The sequence below is a fragment of the Taeniopygia guttata genome, chromosome 30 (genome assembly GCF_048771995.1).
Source record: "Taeniopygia guttata chromosome 30, bTaeGut7.mat, whole genome shotgun sequence".
NCBI classification, from domain to species: domain Eukaryota; kingdom Metazoa; phylum Chordata; class Aves; order Passeriformes; family Estrildidae; genus Taeniopygia; species Taeniopygia guttata.
The window spans coordinates 5,455,684-5,476,457 of NC_133055.1; the positions used below are offsets into that span (position 1 = coordinate 5,455,684).

General features: G+C 47.4%; 2 protein-coding genes across 2 annotated transcripts in view; one reads left to right on the forward strand and one right to left on the reverse strand.

The window, feature by feature from the left end:
• Positions 1-20,774, reverse strand: part of LOC100226816 (uncharacterized) — a 1,189,242-nt gene that overhangs the window by 469,991 nt on the left and 698,477 nt on the right. Inside the window, 1 exon segment of the mRNA XM_072919754.1 lies at positions 16,573-16,998. Coding sequence (XP_072775855.1) covers positions 16,573-16,998 — 426 coding nt within the window.
• Positions 1-20,774, forward strand: part of LOC121469068 (uncharacterized) — a 662,903-nt gene that overhangs the window by 10,419 nt on the left and 631,710 nt on the right. Inside the window, exon 3 of the mRNA XM_072919760.1 lies at positions 9,532-9,539. Within this exon, the coding sequence (XP_072775861.1) occupies positions 9,532-9,539 (8 nt within the window). The remainder of the gene's footprint in view (positions 1-9,531; positions 9,540-20,774) is intronic.

A 20,774-nucleotide genomic window follows, 5' to 3' on the forward strand; every position in this document is an offset into this window, starting at 1 on the left:
AATGCAGCAAGAGCATCTGTCCTGCCCATCACACGACTTCTTGGTTGGACGGGTAAAAACACTCACTCAAGTAGAATTTCTGTTGATCCACGTTGGGACCTCCCTCTTTTTCTTTTGCCATTGAAAGACAATGGCAAGATGAACAGAAAAATCACAGGCATTACTAAAACTTATTAAAAACTTAGCAAAAAAAAAAAAAATTCTATAACATCATTAAAAACACACTTATAAAAAAAAACTCAAAGCCCACGATCTTCTGTGGGTGAAACACAAATCTTTGCACAATCCACTTTTGCTGTGCATCCTCTGATCCACTTATGGAGAGATCAGTGCCCTCTTGCAATTGAGAAGTTCCACATTCTTCACTGAAATCCATTTTGATTCTGCACCTGTTAAAACACAAACAAACCCAACACCCCCACAGGGACTGGAGGGTCCTCTCTCAATTCTGTTCCCTAAAACTTGCATGAAGAAATGGAAATATCAACATCTTTGTTATAAACATGAAAAACATTAAGAACAAAACAATGCATATAGTAAAGAAACTAACAACAAATAAAAATCAATCAAATAATATACAATCAATATTACATATAAAATCACAGTTACCAAGTGCTACACTATCAAATTGTCATCCCAGAGTCTGCAGCAGCTGAAAAACCTTAAAACAACAGAGATTTGGATAAAACATGTCCGGATCATGTCTCTCCAAAACTCCCTTTGAGGCTCAGCTGTCCTGTATGGTCAAATTGTCAAGCCAAAAGGACTTGAATACTTTTTTGATGCAGAAAACATCTGGATCAATCACACCATCCACGTAGAGCCAGAGCCTGGCCAGAGCTCGAACTCTAATTGGAGGATATGTTTAAAGCAAAAGTCTTAAAAATAACAGTTATAAGTGAAAAACCTTATTATTAACAATTTATCAAAACATCAAATAATTGAACTTGTCTAAAATTTCCTTCAAGACAAAAATTCTCTAAATACAACAAACCTTTTCTTCAAAAATCTGAGAATTTGAAGTCTGAAATCTTGAACCAGAACTTGGACTATAAATTTTTAAAAGATGAACTGCAGCTGCATAGAAAATTGAATAAAGAAAACACATGAGTAGTTAAAAAATCAAACACACAGGATCCTGAAAAACACATCTTACAATCAATCACCTAAAAAAAAACCCCATAAAACATATGAAAACTGACTGTAAATATTAAAACAACACCTCAATACCTTAACATCTTAATAATAATTCTTATCACAAAAATCAGACAACTTACATTATATGATCAATCTATTAACAAGAAATGTTTAAAATAGTTTCAAAGCATTCATATAACATTAGTAACAATCACTACTTATCATTACCTATAAAAACTTGACAATTATTATTTATCTTATTATCTATAAAAACTCAAAAACAGAAATTGTGAACTCAATGCCAACATTCCATCTGACTGACTTTTCTCAAATCTTTGTTTTCAAAGACATTTTTAGCAATTAAATCATTATTAACATGTCTATTTTTTTTTTTTTACAGTAATTTTCATCCACATTGTATTTGAAATAACTTTGATTTGCATAATGTCCATCCCTCTTGGCATCATGGAAAACACTCAGTACTGCTATACTTTTTCATTACGTCTTTTGTCTCCTTGTGTTGTTGCTTGATAAAGCAGCTGCAATGATGTGTCCTTGTTGTTCAATTGCATCCTGGATGGTTGCGGCGAATGCCGCAGCTTGGTTGCTCTGTTCTGCGCGTGTGGCTCTGACAAGCATCTCATCGACTGGACAGCCCTGAGGGAGGGTGGCTAGGATGGTTCTGGTGGGTGGGTTAGCATTCTCAAAAGCAAGGGATCGGAATAAATGTTCCTGAACGTCTGGTGGCACGTCAGGTGCATCCTTTAAAGCAGCTGACAGCCTATCAATAAATTGTCCAAATGGTTCAGTGGCTCCTTGCTTTATGGTGGCATAGGATGCTGACTTTTTCTTGTCTGGTACCAAAAGCAAAGCTTGATGGGCCAATTGCTGTGACAATTTATGTATTTCAACAGGAAAGGTAAGTTGCACCTGATTGGTTGCATATGGTCCTCGCCCAGTCAGCATATCTGGCTGGACTCCAAAAAAGGGGTCTCCCGCATCTGTGTGTTTGTTGGCCTCCTCAATTGCCAACCGCTTCCATTCCCTTTCAAACATGAGGAATTGAGAAGGTGTCAGAAGCAGGGATGCAATGTTAGACGAATCACTAGGACAAAGCACATCTGCTGTGAATATATACTGAATGATGTTCCTGGCTGCTTCTGATCTGATCCCATAAGCGGTGACTGTCTGCTTAGCTGATTGTAGGATTTTCCAGTCATGGGGCTCCCAGATGGCATTCCCATTAGACACTATTACAGGACAAGCCAGGGAGCTGGCAGCTTTCCAGTCACCATCTAAAAGAGCATCTTTCACAACTGGCGCCCATCGGGACTGCAAGGGATTTTTTAAAACTGCTGGCGATGCCAATTGCTGGCCAGTGGAAGGTTCCACTGGTGGAGCCTGACGATTCGAAAGGGTGGCAAGGCGGGCTATTTCTTTCTGTAACGTATTTGGTCTTTGTATCTTGTTCTGTGATCGCGTGTCCCTGCTGCAATTGACAACCGGAAAGTCTGGCTCTGAGTCGTCAGAATCTGAACTCGGTGGGAGAGGGCTGCGCAGCGCTACCGTGGTGGGATGGGAACTGGCATTTTCGGGGCTCTGCTCTGGTGTTGTTTGGGTGGCTACTTCTGCCACTCCGCTAGCATTGGGGTGTCCAGCCCCTCCAAACCGCGCGATAGGCTGCTGGCCGCGGCCGCCGCCGTCGCCAGGTATCGGCGAGCCGCTCCTCTGCGTTTGCACGCACCAGTGGCAGCCGCCGCCGCCGCCGCTGCGGGGGGGCGCGGGGCCAGCGCCGCCTCGCTCCCGTCTCCGCCCTGGTCTCTGCCTTGATCTCCGCCCCTGAGTTCCTCCTCCTGACTCAGCCCTGTTTCGTCACCAGCTCCGCCTGCCTCCTCAGGTGTCTCCCCGCCTCCCGAGGGACCCGGGAGGGCCACTTCCTGGTCTTCCGCATTTCGCGAAACCACCGAGCTGTTAACATCCGCCGCTCGTGAGCACACTTCCGCTCCGGGCGCAGCCACATCCCTGCTTTGTCTCGCGCCGGCCGGCCCCGCGCTGCCCGGCTCCGTGCCGCCCTCCAAACGAGCAACAACATCTCTGACAGAGGGGCTGACTGGGGCTTTCTGCCCGCGCACTGGCCGCATATTACAAACATTAAAGAATTTTTCAACCCGCGATGGCTTTCGCGTTTCTATTTGTTCTGCTGTGGACTGCTCAAATGCTCGAATTGCAGCTTCCGCTGCCTCTTTCTCCGCGGCCATGCTCTGTAAGGTATGTGAAACTTTCTTCCAAACACCTCCAAGCTCTAATAGTGTTTTCTTGTCCTTTTTGCCCTCTATCACTGCAACCCAAAGCAGCTGCCCCAGCTCTCGCTATTCGGTTTCACTAAAAAGCAGGGAAGGTTTTTGCAGCTTGCCTTTGCTTCTTGCCCAAAGGACCAACTGTTCTAAATCGGCTTCTTTAACTTTTTCAGCTCTCTTTGAGAGAATATGAAAGAGCAGCCGCACTGAAGCCTGTAAATCTCCATCCATGGTGAACTTTCACCCTCTCTGTCTGTCTGCGGCTTACCTCACCTCCGCGGTTTGCTTCGCTCTCGCTTTTCTTTGGCAAGGCAGCAGCTCCGCTCCAGCTCCCCGGCCTCGGCCACGTCCACCCCCGCCATTCGGGTCTCTTGTGAACGCCGAGGTCTTCCCAGTGCTCCACGGACTCTCGCAAACAAACAACAATGCGAAGAGTCTTTTTCCTCCCGTTGGGAACGGCCCAATTCGGAGTTTGGAGACTTCTGCTCCGTCCCACTTGATCCCCGTTCACAAAAAGTGAATTTGGGATCCCGGTCCCGTCACCATGAGGCGATTTGGACCTGAATTTCTGTCGCGCGACTCAAACTCGACTGCCCGTTACTCTAAAAGTAATTTGGCAGCCTTTTCGGAGCCTCCTGAGTCCCTGTGCGGGCGCCACTTAAAGCCAGGGAACCTCAGGAAAACGGGAAACTGGACAAGACAAACGCACATCCAATCAATATGATTAATGCAACGTTCTCCGTTTATTCAAAATCAGGCGGTAGTTTATATAAGCTTCTATATAGTTTACAGAAACAAAGACACTCTGATTGGTAGGCTAACATTGTTTACCTTTTCCTTAAAACGGCCTACACTGTACACCATAAAACCTATACTAGTTCACACCCCATGGTCCCCACAGTACCTTAAGACTATTTTCTATCTGCGCCACAACTCTGAATTTCTAACTGCGTCAGAGGCCTGAAGGCCCCACCAGGCCTCAATCTGAGGCCTAGCCTGGAGTAGCTCAACTTTCACAATTCATGCCCTCTTTCTCTCAAAAATGCTGCAACAAGTTTTCATATGTTTTATTGTCTTTCTAGGTGATTGATTGCAAGATGTGTTCTTTCAGGATCCTGTGTTTTTGACTCTTTAATTACTCATGTGATTTTTTTTTTGTCTAATCTTCTATGCAGCTGCAATTCATCTTCTTTTAAAAATTTTTTGTCCAAATTTTGGTTCAAGATTTCAGACTTCAAATTTTCAGATTTTTGAAGAAAAGGTTTATTGTATTTAGAGAATTTTTGTCTTGAAGGAAATTTCTGACAGGTTCAATTATTTGATGTTTTGATAAATTGTTAATAATAAGGTTTTTTACTTATAACTGTTATTTCTAAGACTTTTGTTTTAAACATATCCTCCAATTAGAGTTCGAGCTCTGGCCAGGCTCTGGCTCTACGTGGATGGTGTGATTGATCCAGATGTTTTCTGCATCAAAAAGTATTCAAGTCCTTTTGGCTTGACAATTTGACCATACAGGACAGCTGAGCCTCAAAGGGAGTTTTGGAGAGACATGATCCGGACATGTTTTATCCAAATCTCTGTTGTTTTATGGTTTTTCAGCTGCTGCAGACTCTGGGATGACAATTTGATAGTGTAGCACTTGGTAACTGTGATTTTATATGTAATATTGATTGTGTATTATCTGATTGATTTTTATTTGTTGTTAGTTTCTTTACTATGTGCATTGTTTTGTTCTTAATGTGTTTTTTTATGTTTATAACAAAGATGTTGATATTTCCATTTCTTCATGCAAGTTTTAGGGAACAGAATTGAAAGAGGACCCTCCAGTCCCAGTGGGGGTGTTGGGTTTGTTTGTGTTTTAACAGGTGCAGAATCTAGATGGATTTCAGTGAAGAATGTGGAACTTATCAATTGCAAGAGGGCACTGATCTCTCCACAAGTGGATCAGAGGATGCACAGCAAAAGTGGATTGTGCAAAGATTTGTGTTTCACCCACAGAAGATCGTGGGCTTTGAGTTTTTTTTTTATAAGTGTGTTTTTAATGATGTTATAGAATTTTATTTTTTTTTTTGCTAAGTTTTTAATAAGTTTTAGTAATGCCTGTGATTTTTCTGTTCATCTTGCCATTGTCTTTCAATGGCAAAAGAAAAAGAGGGAGGTCCCAACGTGGATCAACAGAAATTCTACTTGAGTGAGTGTTTTTACCCGTCCAACCAAGAAGTCGTGTGATGGGCAGGACAGATGCTCTTGCTGCATTGATACGAAAAGGCAGAAACAGAATTTTAAAAATAGATGAAAAAGATATCAACCCGCAGTGATAACAACGTGAACGACAACAGTTCGCCTGGAACATCCCGTGATGAATCCTGTTCCGATGAAAATTAATTTTGTAGAGTTCAGAGAAAATAAGTTGAAATATCATAAGTGTGAAGTTAGATTTATCAGAAGTTAGTTTATTAGAAGTTATAGTTTATGTTTAGAATTAAGATTGTTTCTTTCATGTTAGACAGGGCATTCAAAAACCTGAGAAGAATGTGGTGGGCCTCAATGTTTTTATTAAGCAGTGTTTTGGTTGTTGAAGTATTTGGAATCCTTGACATTGAGAAGAGAGAAAATATGTGGATCACTTGGGCCAAACAAACTAGGCAAGATTAATTCTGCCTGTTGTTAGCCACACCATTTAACCCCCTTTTTATACTTGTTAAATTGGAGTCTCGTTGGGTCCCATGGCAGAGTTCAAAACTTGGACCCAAGCTCAAATAAATTTAAATAGCACTCTGGGAGTGCAAGCTGTTGCATTTGTGCAAAACCTTAAATTTACTGATGACAGTTTTCAAGAATTTAGTCTTTTGGGTTTTGTCCCAGGAAATTACTGTTTGATATTTGGATCTTATGCTACCAAACCAACTCAAGAAAATGGAAAATTGACAGATGACGACACTTGGTTGTCTCCCAGATCACCATTGTATTACAACTATTCAGAATATTGTAACAATTCGACTCAATCTGTGACACCGCCAAGAGGTGGTGCAGGAAAACTGCCCCCAGGAACCTTCCTCATTTGTGGGGACCGAGCCTGGTCAGCAGTCCCTCAGAATGCTAGGGGAGGCCCATGTTATATTGGTAGGTTGACGCTTTTTACTCCCACCATACATCAGGTTCTCGAATTGCCTCAGAAGACTCAACGAGCAAAACGCAGTGTTCTCCAAATGGACCCTAATTGTAAAGATTTTAGTGTTATTGTGGGGGCGTGCCTCTGTAGTGGTGGCCTCACTCTTTGCCCCAGGGGTCGCCTCATCAAAAGCGCTCACACAATTGAGAACTCTAGCCTGCTGGACAGGAAAACAAATTAATATCACATCTAAATTGATAAGTGAGCTTGCTGCAGATGTAGATGGTACCCATCATGCGGTTCTACAAAACAGACCTGCAATTGATTTCCTTCTTTTAGCACAAGGACATGGGTGCGAAGAATTTGAGGGCATGTGCTGCATGAATTTGTCTGACCATTCTCAATCGATTTATAAACAGTTAACGCAATTGAAGGACAACATGAAAAAACTTACTGTAGTGGACACTCCATTTGATAACTGGCTCAATTTTTTTAGGTTTTTCTGGCTGGGTCAAAGACTTAATTTGTTTTGGTATTGTACTTCTTTTTATCTTTATAGTTATTTTAATTGTTATACCGTGTTTTTTACAGTGTGTGCAAAAATTAGTTCATCGCGCCTTCACTTCAGCCTGGGTAGCTCAAAAAGAAAAAGAGAGAATTGTTGCAGCATTTTTGAGAGAAAGAGGACATGAGTTATGAGATTTGAGCTACTCCAGTCTCTAGGCCTCAGATTGAGGCCTGGTGAGGCCTTCAAGCCTCTGACGCAGTTAGAAACTCAGAGCTTGTGGCGCAGATAGAAAATGTCTTAAGGTGTGAGGGGGACCACTAGGTTGCTTGGGTGTGAATTAGTATAGGTTTTATAGTGTGAAGTGTAGGCCGTTTTAAGGAAAAGGTAAACAATATTGGTTTGCCAATCAGAGTGTCTTTGTTTTTGTAAACTATGTAGAAGCTTATATAAACTACCACCTTATCTTGAATAAAGGGAGAACGCTTGATTAACCACATTGGTTTGGACCTGCGTTTGTCTTGTCCAGCTTTCCGTTTTTCTGAGATTCCCTGGCTTTACATCTCTAAACTCTAAACTCTCCCTGCCTCAGCATTTCTGGGTTTTGTTCTCTCTCCTTCCCTGATCTTCTCTCTGCTTCCAGGAGATTTTCCTCCTGCAGGTGTTTCCCTGTGCCTGATCTCTCCCTGTCAGCACTCCCAGACCCCAAATCTCTGTGCACTCTCCTTGGCCTGACAGAACCCTGCCTGTTTGCTGGGCACTGGCTGGGGGCAGGTTCTGTTTGCAGCTTTCAGCAAGGACAGCTCAGACTGAGCCTGATGGCTCCAGCAAAGGTGGTGCTGCTGCTGTCCATGGGCAGAGTGGCTGAAAGCACATGAGGGATCTCCTGTGAACCTATTGATCACTAAAATAACAGTTTGGATATCTCATGCACTTGTCAAAATTCATAAACCACCATTAATATTTACCCCCCTTCCCTGTCACTCTCCAATAATAGGAAACTGAAAAAAAAGTCTTAGGAAATTTCTTCCTTTTTATCAAAATCGTTGTGTTGGAAAAATTCTATGACTGACCAGAACCCCTCAGCATCTCAGAGCTTTATGAGCATTTCACCTGCCCTGCACCAGAAATACTCAGAGTTGTACTCACAGGGTCTGTGGGCATTGGGATGTTCCAGCTTTAGGAGATCACTCCAGGAGCTGCAGCTGCATTGTCCTGCAGCCAGAGGTTCCTGTGCCAAGGGCTGGCAGTGATTCTGCCCCAGGCACTTCTCAGCCCCTTCCCAGCCCTGACTGATTGAAGCTCTCTGTGCCTCTGTGCTGTGCCCGGGCTGGCTGCAGGCAGTGCCCCTGCCCTGCTGGGCTGGGAGAAGAGCTGCTCACGAGAGAAATGTGCTTTTGAAGCTCTCCTTGGTTACCAGGATCACCCTCTGTGCCAGGAGCCCGGCCCAGCTCAGCAGCACAGACACAGCACAAGGACTTTAATGACCCTCTGGGGCTTTGTGCTCAGGCCCTGAACATCAGGCCCTGAGAGGGAGCTGCAGAAACCTCTCCAGAACTCCAAGTCAGAATCACACTCCAAAGTTTCTTGGACTTTTAATGGGTCCCACTGAGGGACAAGACTGAGAAAGTGTCCCCAGGCCCCAGGCAGAGCAGAGAACTGGAGGCACTGATGACAGGTGGGGACAAAGAGAAGCCAAGTCTTGGTGCCCTGGGGCACAGCAGGGTCTGTGCCACCAAGGGCTGGGAGGAGACACCTTGTCCTGAGGCCCTGGGGCCTCCTGGCACAGCCCCAGCCAGGCTGGGCGCTGTCAGCCCCTGGTCCTGCCCTCAGCATCCCCCCCTAGCCCACATCCCAGTGGCCTCAAGGATCTGCTGGAAGGAGTCCCTGGGGAGCCTTGGTCAGGAATGGCCCTGGGGGCTCCTGGTTTTTCCCCAGGGACTGCAGGTTTTTCAAAGGACTTTGGGCTTTGCTTTTGCCTTGGAGTCTCTGAGAGGTTTGTGCAATCCTGGCCTCCAATTATCTGCTGTAATTTGTCCCTGGAGAGCCTTTGTCAGTGACAACACTCAGAGGGGCTCATTAATGCTTCAAGGTACTTCAGTTATTTTAAGGTACTTGGTGTTTCCCTTTTGATCCAGACTCTGTGAGAGGTTTGTGCAATCATGGCCCCAATTATCTGCTTTAACGAGTCCCTTGAGAGATTTGTACTGACACTCAGTGGAGCTCATTAATACTTTTAGATACTCAACTTTTTTCAGATACTTTGGATTTTCTTTTCCACACTGAGAGGTTTTTGTGCCATTTTGAGTCTCTGAGAGGTTTTTGTGCCATCCTGGTCTCCAGTTCTCTCCTCCAAAGAGTCCATAAGGAGCCTTTGTTGGAGATGGACCTCAGTGGGATCTATTAATGCATTGAGACATTTTGGGTGTTTGCTCTTGATTTTAACTCCTGGAAAGTTTTGTGCAATCTCCTCTCAGGCCCCGAGGTTCCAGGGCTCAGTTCCAAATGCACCACGGGGCTCATTAGGATCAACAAGTTCTGACAAACCATGGCTCTGCCTTGATTTCCCTCTGCTCTCGTGCAGTTCATCAGGAAGTTTCTGTTGTGGTTTTGGTTCACCATTTTGAGATTTCTTGGCCAATGCACCAATTAGTGTGGTGGGTTCAGTGCTGGCTAATTACCAGTGCACTCACTAGAATATGCTTACTCATTTCCTGCTCTGAGATAGGATTAGGAGCAAGTCAAAGTAGGTTCAGAACTTCAAAAGAAAAGTTTAAACTTTTAAAGAAAAGTTTATCAACTGTAACTAAATGAAAGAGTAATAAGAATCAGAACAAAACTTTCAGAACACTTCCCCTCTCCATACGACCTGACAATGTAAAGACACCAAAGCTAACATTTTCTGTCAGTTCGCTTCAGGAGGGAAGTTCCTCTTGATAATGTTATGGAGACTTCTCCACAAGAATACAGTTATCTCATAGCTTTTCATTTCCACAAATAGCAGCTGCCCAGAAAAATCTGTAACTGTCAAATCCCTCCCATATTTTCACAGCAATTCCCAAAACTGTATTTATAGCCCATGTTAACTTAAGGGATATTAGTTTAAAGATGAGATTTTTAGTGGCAAAGTTCTCTTCATCTATTTCTGAAATCATTTTAATCTGTGGGAACAGAGGTCTTCTTCTCTCCCTGAGGGCACAGGGTCTCATCAGTCTTTCTTTTCAAACTTCTCATGGGATCACAGGTACTTCAAGATTTGCTTACTTTATCATGGAGGCCTTTACTGAAACAAGTCATCTCCCCATACTTTTCAATGCCTTATAGGGAAAAAGAGAGTCTGATGTATCAATGACATCCTTCTCCACAGCTTTAGCAGAGGATTTCAGCCCCAAGATCAAGGCATCTCCTCATCCCTCCCATCTGGGACTCAACTTCCTCTTCACTGACCTCGGTGTCTTCTGTGTGCCTGCCCTGTGTCCTTTTCTCTCACTGGAGGGAGGATGGCAGCACTGGCAGAGTCAATATCTGCCCGGGGCTGCAGATGGTTCCGTGAGCCCGGCCGGGCTCAGTGGCCAATTCTAATTTTGGCCATGGTTCCTGGACATGAAGACCAGTTCTTTTCCATAGGAATGAAGGAACAGAGCCCCACTGTTTTAGGGGCAAATGAGAGGTTACCACCAGAGGACAAGGCCAGCCAGAGCTGCCAGATTCTGTTCTTAGAGATACCCTTGAATATAGGAAATTTTTTGGGCAGAGTGTCAGTTTTGGCAATGGGCATCTGAAAAGACAGACAGTTCTTTTCCATACAAAGGAGAGCACGGAGCCCCATTGCTACAGGAGCTGATAAGAGGCAGCCCTTGGCATTCGAACATCAGCCAGACCTGTCAGGTGGTCCCTGGCAGGCCAAGCCAGCCAGACCTCATCCATGTTCACTCGGTTCCATGGGGACCCACAGTGTCCCAATGGTCCCTTGCTTCCAGGAGGCCCTGAGGTGTCACAATGCCCCCTTGGTGACACCAGGCCCTGAAGGGTCCCAATGGTCTCCATGGTTCCATCAGACCCCACAGAGTCATAATGGTCTCTGGGTCCATGAAGCCCCGCGGTGTCACCATGGCCCCTTGGTTCCATGGGCTCCAGTGGTGCCACAATGATCCCCTTGGTTCCATGAGGTGCCCACAGTGTCACAGTGATCTCCATGGGAAGGGAAGAACCGAGCCCCAGTGTGGCAGCGGCAGCCACCAGAGGCCAAGGCCAGCCAGGCTTTACGGTACTGGCAGATTTTGATTTGGAGCAACCCTTGGATATAGGGAAATTGGGAAGTGGAACCCCAGTTTTGGCCATTTGTCTGTCAATAAGAAGGAGGGCTCTTTTCCATAGGAAGGAAAACACAGAGCCCCAGTGTTTCAAATGCAGATGAGAGGGAGCCCTCATGAGGGCAAGGGCAGCCAGACCTGTCTCTCCTGGCACCTTTCATCTAGGGGCTGTCCTTGGACACAGGGCATTTTGGAGGTGGAATCTCACTTTTGGCCATGAGCACCTGGACAGGAAAAAGAGTTCTTTTCATTAGGAAGGAAAGCACAGAGCCCCAGTGTTTCAGAGGCACATGAGTGCCAGCCCTCAGGAAGCCAAGGACAGCCAGACTTGTCAGTCCTGGCAGCTTTTATCTGGGAGCTATCCTTGGATATAGGGAATTCTGGAGGCAGATCCCCAATTTTGGTCATGGGTGCCTAGTTGAAGTGCATGTTTTTTCCCCATAATAAAGAAAAGCACATGGTCGCAGTATTTGAAAGGCAGATAAGAGGTGGCCCTTGGGTGGCCAAGGCAGCCAGATCTGTCTCAGACCTGGCAGATTTCATCTGGGAACAATCTTTGTATATAAGGAAATTTGAAGGAATCCAAATTTCAGCCCTGGGTCCTTGGAGGAAAAGGACAGTTCTCTCCCATAGGGAGGAAAGCCCAGATCCCCAGTGCTTCAGGGGCAGATGAGAAGCAGCCCTCGACATGCCAAGGTCAGCCGGACCTGTCAGGTGATCCCCAGGAGGCCCAGCCAGCCAGACCTGTTCCATGTTCCCTTGGTTCCATGGACCCCACAGTGTCACAATGGTCTCCTTGGCTCCATCAGGCCCTGGAGTGTCACAATGTTCCCCTTGCTGCTGCAGTGTCACAATGGCCCCGTGCTTCCATGAGCCCTTGCAGTGTCACAATGGCTTCGTGGTTCCACAGAGCCCTGATGTGTCACAATGGCCCCTGGGCTCCGTGTGCCCTCGCTGTGTCACAGCGGCTCCTCTGTGACGCTGCGGCTGCACAAGGTCACCATGGACCCTTGGTTCCATGAGGTTCCGTAGTGTCACCGTGGTGTCCTTGGACCTGCATTGTCACAACTGACCTGTGGTAATCACATATCCTGTGAGCAGAGAGAGCTCTCCCAGGATTTTCCTGGGAAGCTGTGAGAAGCTGTGAGAAAGCTCAGAGAAAAGAATGAGAAACAATTTTAATCTTCACCTGCTGCACCTGTTGTTGTGCACATGTGGAATGTGTTATGGAGATTTGTTTATCAAAGGGTGATTTCTAAATTGGCCAATGGTGATGGTGTTTGGATTTCAATTAACCAGTCTGGTCTGTCTGTATCAGACTGTCTGCAAGAGCGATGAGTGTTTCTTAGCAGTATAGTATAGGATAATGTAATAAAGTGATTGATCAGCCTTCTGGAATCATGGAGTCAGTGCTAATTATTACAGGCTGGGGACGCCCTGCTACGATAGTTATCTAAGTCAATCTTCCCTTACCTCTGAATGCTGAACAGAATAGGCTTAACAGGCATAGCAGGAACACCAACCACTGTAGACCCAAAGAGCTGGCTGAGGAGTTGGGGGAAAACTGGTGTCATTTCCTCACAGTAGGTACCATTATTAAAGTAATTCCAAACACATACAGTTAGTGTGTGGTAGCCTCAAATCTGTGTGCCCACAGACCAGAGGAAATTAAAAATCCATAAATTCCTCACCATATTAACCCATCAAACAAATTGATTATCAGCCAGATTTGCCATAGTTATAGGATGGGAAAAATGTAGCCACAACCATGTGCCACCCAAACCAGGGTAAGCTAGACCACATGGTGACACCTAACAAGGTTTCTATATCCAGTGCAACAACAAAAAATTATGTTACTCAAGAATTGTTATTCTTATTTCACCCTGTTTCTCTCAATGCCCTCAGGCTGCACATCGGGTGCCAAAACTGGTCTTGGTTTACAAGACAGGTGTCTGCTAGGGAAGGCAGCAAAAAGCCTCCTGTGGAATGGAGAATGTAAACCCCCTCCCTCCAAATTATTAGAATAATGAAATCAAGGGGCTCTCAGGCAGGCAAAGATATGGGAATAGGAATGTCAGCTCTTTCCTAGTGTGTATAACAAGGCAAACAAGCAGCAGCAGCTGCGGCACGAACAGCAAACAGAGCAGAGCCCAGTCCCGGCCTTTGGGCCGTGGCGCTTTCCCTGCGGTGCAGTTCCGGGCACAGCCAGCAGGGGCGCTGTGGCTCCCGGGGCAGGGCAGGTGCGCTGACCCCCACGCGGCTGCAGGGGGCGCTCCGGCCGGGCTCGGCAGCGCGGGGCCATGGCGGCTTTGTCCGAAGGGGGAAGGGCTGGAGAGAGGCTTTGCTTCACAAACCCCGGGGCAGCCGGCTCCGTGCCCCAGCAGGACTCTCAGAAAGCAGTCAGCTCGGTGCCCCAGCAGGACTGGCAAAAAGCAGTCAGCTGGGCTGGCAGGATGTCTCGGCAGGCAGGGGGTGAGGGGCTCCAAGCAGGGCAGGGAGAGCCCAGCTCAGGATCCTGGACACCAGCACAGACAGGGATAGGTCTCTCTTTTAGTGGGGCAGGTGTAAATAAGGTCCCAGTTTAGTGGCTGTTCTCACGAGCAGAGGCTCATCCCAGGACAGAAGAAACAGCTCTGGCCCGGGCTCCGGCAGCAGCAGTGGAAACTCCCATCTCCAAGAGCAGCAGCTCCTCCCAAAATAAGGGATCAGCCGATAAACATCAGCCAATGATAAGGAACAAACAGAAAGGAAAAACCCAACCCCCAACACTGGTTTATAATTCCTAATGCTAAGGGAGAATTGTATAAAGTTTTAATTCCACCTTTATAATTGTTTACATACGAGATCTTGAAATGTCAGGGGTAGGGATTGGAACCTGCTGCTCCAAGGCTCCTCTCACAAAAGAGGCTTAGAAAGGCTGGCGGTCCTTGGGGGTATTTGGGGATCTATAGGGGCTATTGGGGGTCCTTTCTGTGCCTCCTGACCTGACAGGAGCTTCTCTAATAAACTTTGGCTAAAGCTCCCAGTCTGCCCATGACAGGAGCCCCTATGAGTGCCTGTGACATCCCGGTTCTTTGGCAGCCTGGGGACACTTAGAAAGTCCCCATGAAACCCCTCTGAGGGCCTGTCAAAATATCTGAACCTTAATAGGCAAACTGTCGGCTCTTAACTGAAAGGTTGGTGGTCCAAGCCCAGCCAGGGATGCCATTTATGTCAGAATCTGTGGTATTTAAATGATCCCAAAATTGCAGAAATTTGCTGTCTTTGAGCCCCGCTGCCAAAGAAGCCGTAATTCATCTGTGCTGGTTTTCAAGGTTGTTTATTCTTGCTTATCTATAACATGTTCTGTCTGACCTGCAGTAGGCCTTTCTTGCGGGACAGCGTGCAGGGCTCTGCCCCTCAGTGGGAAGTTACAAACATTATATACCAGAAACTACCTGTGCTATATTTACAATAATGTGCCAATACCTACCACCTGTGTTGAACAATGTGTCCCCAGTCTAAACCAACAGAAAAATGCCCACACTGCAGTGAAACATGGAGGGCATGAAGAAGATGAAAAAGGACAGGACACACACGATTTCCTCCATCTTGCCTCCTTTGAACCCCTTATCTAGAATCCTAAAATTCTACTTTTGCACCCGTGTCACACTAATTATTACTCATATCAAACACTCAGAGCGTGTAATTCATCCTGTAAGATCGAAAACTCTTTTCCATGGACAGAGATCACAGACAGTGTCTCTTAGGTCTCTGTACAGGGGGGTTCCTGACCCCCTGCCAGGGTCCCAGACTTGCCAGGGCAGACAGAGGGATGCCCTGGATTACCACAGCAAACCTCATCAGGACCCATTGCTATGGTCAGTTTCCATGGCAACCAGCACCAGCCCCTGTTGCTATGGTCGGTTTCCATGGCAACCATCACCAGCCCCTGTTGCTATGGTCAGTTTCCATGGCAACCATCACAAGCCCCCTGTTGCTATGGTCAGTTTCCACAGCAACCATCACCAGCCCCTGTTGCTATGGTCAGTCTCTGGGCAGCTCCATGGAGACCCCATGCCAGGGGTGGTTGCCATGGACACCTGCTCAGGCCTGCAGCCAGAGCCCGTTTCCATGGCAACCATTGGCACTCCCATCCCCAGGGTCATGGGATCCCAGAACCACAGAAATGGCTGAGCTGGGAGGGACCCATTAGGATCCTCGAGTCCAGCTGCTGGCCCTGCACAGGACACCCCAACACTGCCAGCCTGGGCCTGGCAGCGCTGTCCAAATGCTGCTGGAGCTCAGAGAGCCCTGGAGCTGTGGCCCTTCCCTGGGGAGCCTGGGCAGTGCCCCAGCAGCCTCTGGGCAAAAACCTTTCCCTGAGATCCAACCTAAGCCAGCCCCGACTCAACTGCAGCCGCTCCCTGCACTCCTGTCCCTGGGCACCAGAGTGAAGAGGTTCCCTCAGCCCCAGCCAGGGACCTGCTCCCAAGGCTGCTGCCATGGCCACCAGGGCTGGCACCAGCTGGGATGTTCGGCTTCCACAGGCCGGGATTCAGGAATGGGATTCCCCAATTTCCTGCTCCTGCTAAAACCCCGCTGGTGCTCGTTGCCCTCTAACCTTCCACTGAAGGAAAAAAATGGAAAGATCCCAGGCTGGGATAAGAACAATTTACTGGGAACAGCAACAAGATAAGGAACAAACAGGAATAGAAAAACTATTGACAACAGAAGGGATAAGAAAAACTATTTACAAGGAAAAATACATCACCATCAATTCTACCTTCCTGGCCACATGTCTCCTCCTGCCTGGAAAGGACACCCTTCTCAGAGAGAGAGAGAGTCCCTTTCCTGCCCCTGGCAATGACCTGAGGTGGGAGTGAATGTAGTGACAGGGCCATGGCCAGACCCTCATGTTCTTCAGTCCCACATAATGTCATTGGCAGGGGCAGGAGAAGGTACAGGTGTCTTCCCAGCATGGATCACAGGTAACAGGGATCACCCGGGCTCTTCCCAATGTGGGTTCTTCAATGGGGGATGAAGCTGGAGCAGTGCACAAAGCTTCTCCTGCAGTTGGGGCACTCACAGGGCTTCCGTCACCGGTGGCTCTGTTGGTGTTTGGTCAAGTGAGAGCTCTGGGTGAAGCTCTTCCCACACTGGGGACACTCGTAGGGCCTCTCCCCAGTGTGGATGCGCCGGTGCCTTACAAGTGTGGAGTTGCGCTTGAAGCCCTTCCCACAGTCAGAGCAGAGGAAGGGCCTCTCCTCGGTGTGAATCCGCTCATGCAGGAAGAGTTTTGAGCTGCTGTGAAACCTCTTCCCACATGTGGGGCATATGTAGGGCCTCTCCCCAGTGTGGATGCACCGGTGGGTGGCAAGGGTGGAGTTGCGCTTGAAGCCCTTCCCGCAGTCAGGGCAGCGGAAGGGCCTCTCATCCGTGTGAATCTGCTGGTGTACAAGGAGAGCAGAGCTTCTGTGAAACCTCCTCTGACACTCAGGACACTCATAGGGCCTCTCCCCAGTGTGGATGCATAGGTGGGCTACAAGGGCAGAGCTGCAGCTGAAGCCCTTCCCACACTCCCCACACTCGTAGGGCCATTCCCCAGTGTGGATCATCTGATGTCGTTTCAGATTGTTGCTCCGCCTGAAGCTCTTCCCACACTCCAAGCACTTGTGGGGCTTCTCCCCATCGTGAAGCTTCTCAGGGACCACCAGCTCCGAGCTCTGGCTGAAGCTCTGCCCACCTTCCTGACCCAGAGTGGGCCTTTCCTCCTCAGAGCACCCTGGGCTGGGTTTGCAGCCCCTCCTCCTGTGGGATCTCCGGGGCTTTTCCTCCCCGTTGGATTCTTGTTCTGTGGAGTTGCTCAAATCGGCCTCTTCCATGAGGTTCTGCTGCAGGGATTTGTCCTTCCTGGTCTCCATCATCAGCTCCTGCTCTGGGGTAGGAAGGACAAGGAGAGGATGGGATTTGCCTCCGTGCCACAAGGAAGGGTAAGGAGATCCCCCCAGTGCATCCCCGGCAGGAGAGCGTCAGCAGCGGGGCTGTCCTGCAGCCGGGGGCCAGGCTGGGCCGGGAGATGGAGCAGGAGAGAGGGGGAAAGGGGCACTGACTTCCTCCTCACCTGCCTTGGTGTCCCAGGGCTCCTTCCTCTTCCTCACAGCCTTCTCCTCCATCTGGCAAAGGGCTGGGGATGGGAAATTCTGTTTTGGGAGGAAAACAAGGGATGAGCACATTCAGTATTGTCCTGGTTGGAAGGCAAACCAGGGCGAGAATCTAAGCCAGAATCACAATTGAGTAAGAAAATTAAGATCAAGGCAATGATACAGAAACACTGGCTTAATCTGACAGAGTCAGGATATACCCTGACACCCCGATGGTCAGGGTGGTGGTAGCAGTCTGATGAAATGGTGGCTGCAGTCCGGCTGGAGTGATGAACGTGATTCTGTCAAAGCAGTGATCCTGTAGAAGGGTCTGGTCTTCCTCTGAAGGTCCAGTGGTGGTTATGGAGCTCTTGTCCTCTGGGAATGCAGTAGGCAAGGTGGTCGTGGTGCTGCAAGGGTGAGATTATATCCAGGTAGGAATGCTTGGTTCCTCCCCCTGGGCGGAGCATCCCACAATGGGATGATGTAATTTTATCAGCCCTGCAGTGACACTCAATGGCCCATTAACAGAAGATGGCCCCTGGAGGGCGTTATCAGGGCTGAGCCATGGAAGAGATAAAGAACACTGCCCCACCTGTTGATAACAGTTTATGGAGATGGTGACTGAAAACACTTTTGGTTACATCTGACACTGTAACCTGAAACAGTGAGGCAATCCCTGCTCGGGGTGGGGGGTGAACACCACCCACCTTACCCAAACTGGCTCAGGTGTAAAACCCCCACCCTGGGAAGGCCACGCACACAGGGGACAATGTCACACTTGCCTCACCCCAGGGGAAATCTCTATCCCTGTCACACCCTTACTTTCTCTCAATTTTATCTTTCTTTCCATGTCTCTCTCTACCTCACATTTACTGTTCAATAAAATCCACCTTGGATTTGGTCTCGTTAGCACCTTAAATGGGGCAGAGCCATCTCTCTAACAATTTTATTTAACAGATTGAGACATTATTTCGGCACAGTGAGTTTAGGGCACTGCTGTCTGACCCCAAGTGCCTTTGACAACAGCATGGGTCCCTCCTCTGAGGAGCTTGTGGCTCTTTCTGGAGGAACTCTTGGAAACTTGGATGCAGCTTCCTCAGAGCAACTTTTGGGAGAATTATAAGGAAAATGGCTGTTGTGGATGGCCAGTGTAAAGAAAGTATTTTCTTGTCCTTCCCTGAAAAGTTTGTTAAAATAATTGGAGGAAAGGGAACAAATGATACCAGCGAGACTGACAAGGATCATTCACCACACAGTGAGGAACACAAGGCTAATTAAATCCTACAGGAAGCCCAGCTCAAGTAGCTAAATTCTGAAGTAACTCCTGAATTCACAGGCTTGGGGGCTTTTCCAAATATGAGAATCATTATTTTCTTTGTCCCTGTCACCTTTGTGACAGCTACACAGACCTTTCCCTTCCTTTTAATAATCTGTATTGGGCCAAATTTCCACGTTTCTTTTTTTGGAACCTGCCAGCATCTGAGTTGGAGCTGTGCTGGAACTGATGAAATTTGGACTTGCCACAGAATTGCTTCTGTTGTTGGTTTATTAATGTTTGGGATTTGTTTGTGTTTCCATCACAAGTGACTTGTGGGAAGAGCAAATCTTCCTCAAGGCATTTTCTGTAGGGTTAAGTTTGATTTCTGCCAAGTTTGTTTTGTCCAGTGCTCAGGGGATGCTCAAGGGGTCTCTGGTTTTGTTTGGCCCTAATTTTCTTCTGATTTGTCTTTATCACTTAAAAACACCTGAAAAATGACTAAAAAGAGTATTGACCAGGGATGTCAGAAGTCCCACCATTTAACAGGTATTTGAGGTGGAATTTATGGTTTGGGAACATATTCTGGAGGATTTGTGGGTTCTTGGGGGATATCTGGTAGTATTCTCCATATCTTTGCACTCCAAAAGCCACGGTGGATTGCTCTGTCACTTCAAAATGACTCAATCCCACTTTAAGACCCTTAATCTTACCCCAAAATGGCTCAATCCCACCTCAAAAATGGCTGGTTCCCACCTCAGTCCCATGCCAAAATTACTCAGTTCCACAGCCTCTAGGGTGAGATAGGGTTGGGAGGCGACTGGGAGAAGTGAGATTTAAATTTGAGGTTGTGGGGTCAGGATTGTATGGGGCTGGGTGGGTGTGATTTATTTTGATAACTAATAAAACTATCAGAATTATTGATTTCTGTCCCATTAATTTTCTGTCAGTTCTGGTTTGCTTGTCAGAGTGCCACCTTCTCAGCTGATTTTGTTTGTGACCTCCTGCCCCAGACTGAAAAGCAAGATGTGTTCTATTTCCCATCTGTTTGGCAGTTGTCCTGTGTTAAGTGGGCAGTTTTTCCTTATCTCTTCCACAATCAGTCCCCCCTCAGGGGAGATATCTGCTGATAATGGGCTATTGAATGTCACTGCATGACTGATAAGAACTGTAACAGCCCATTGTGAGATGCTCTGCCCAGAGGGTGGAGCCAAGCATTCCTACCTGCATCTAGTCTTGAGATTCTGGCCCTCCAACACAGCTTTTTCTGGGCTGGATTTCTCAGAGGAACAGCTGCCTCTTCCTCTTCAGAAGAAGACACCCTTTTCTACAGGATCACTTCTCCAACAGAATCACACCTGACACTCCAGTAGGACTGCAGCCACCATTCCAATGGGACTGCGGCCAACACCCTGTCCAACAGAGTGTCAGGTTGTATTCTGGCTCTCTCAGTGTTGTTTTGGTTCACTGCATTGTTCATATTTTCATTTTCTTTCCTAATAAAGAGCTGTTATTCCTGCTCCCATATTTTTACCTGAGAGCCCCCCTTAATTTCAAATTTATAACAATTCAGAAAGAGAGTTTACATTTTTCCATTTCAGGAGAGGCCCCTGCCTTCCTTAGGAGACACCAGTCTCTCCAAACCAAAACACCTCCTTTCTCTCCTGCCTTCCTTTGCCTGCTCTGTTTCTCTGCCAGTGTCTCCCTTGACCCAGGGCAGCTCCCACCAACGACCCTGTCCTGATTTAATTCCCAATCCATGAGCTACGACAACCACGGGTGAAGTTATGATGGCTGGCAGTGAAATGTCACTGTAGGATCTTGCTCCACTTGGCTGTTGGCTCTTCCATAAGAGCTTTTCCTTCAAGGGCAGGAACATTTTTCCTGGCTGGGAACTGGAATTCCAGCCCCTGGGAGTGTGTGCCATGGATCCCAGAGGGGCATTCCCGAGGCTCCCAGGGTGCTGCTCCTGCCGTGCCTCCCAAGGAGCTGTGCAGGCCAGGGGACAAGGTGCAGCAGCTGTGTTG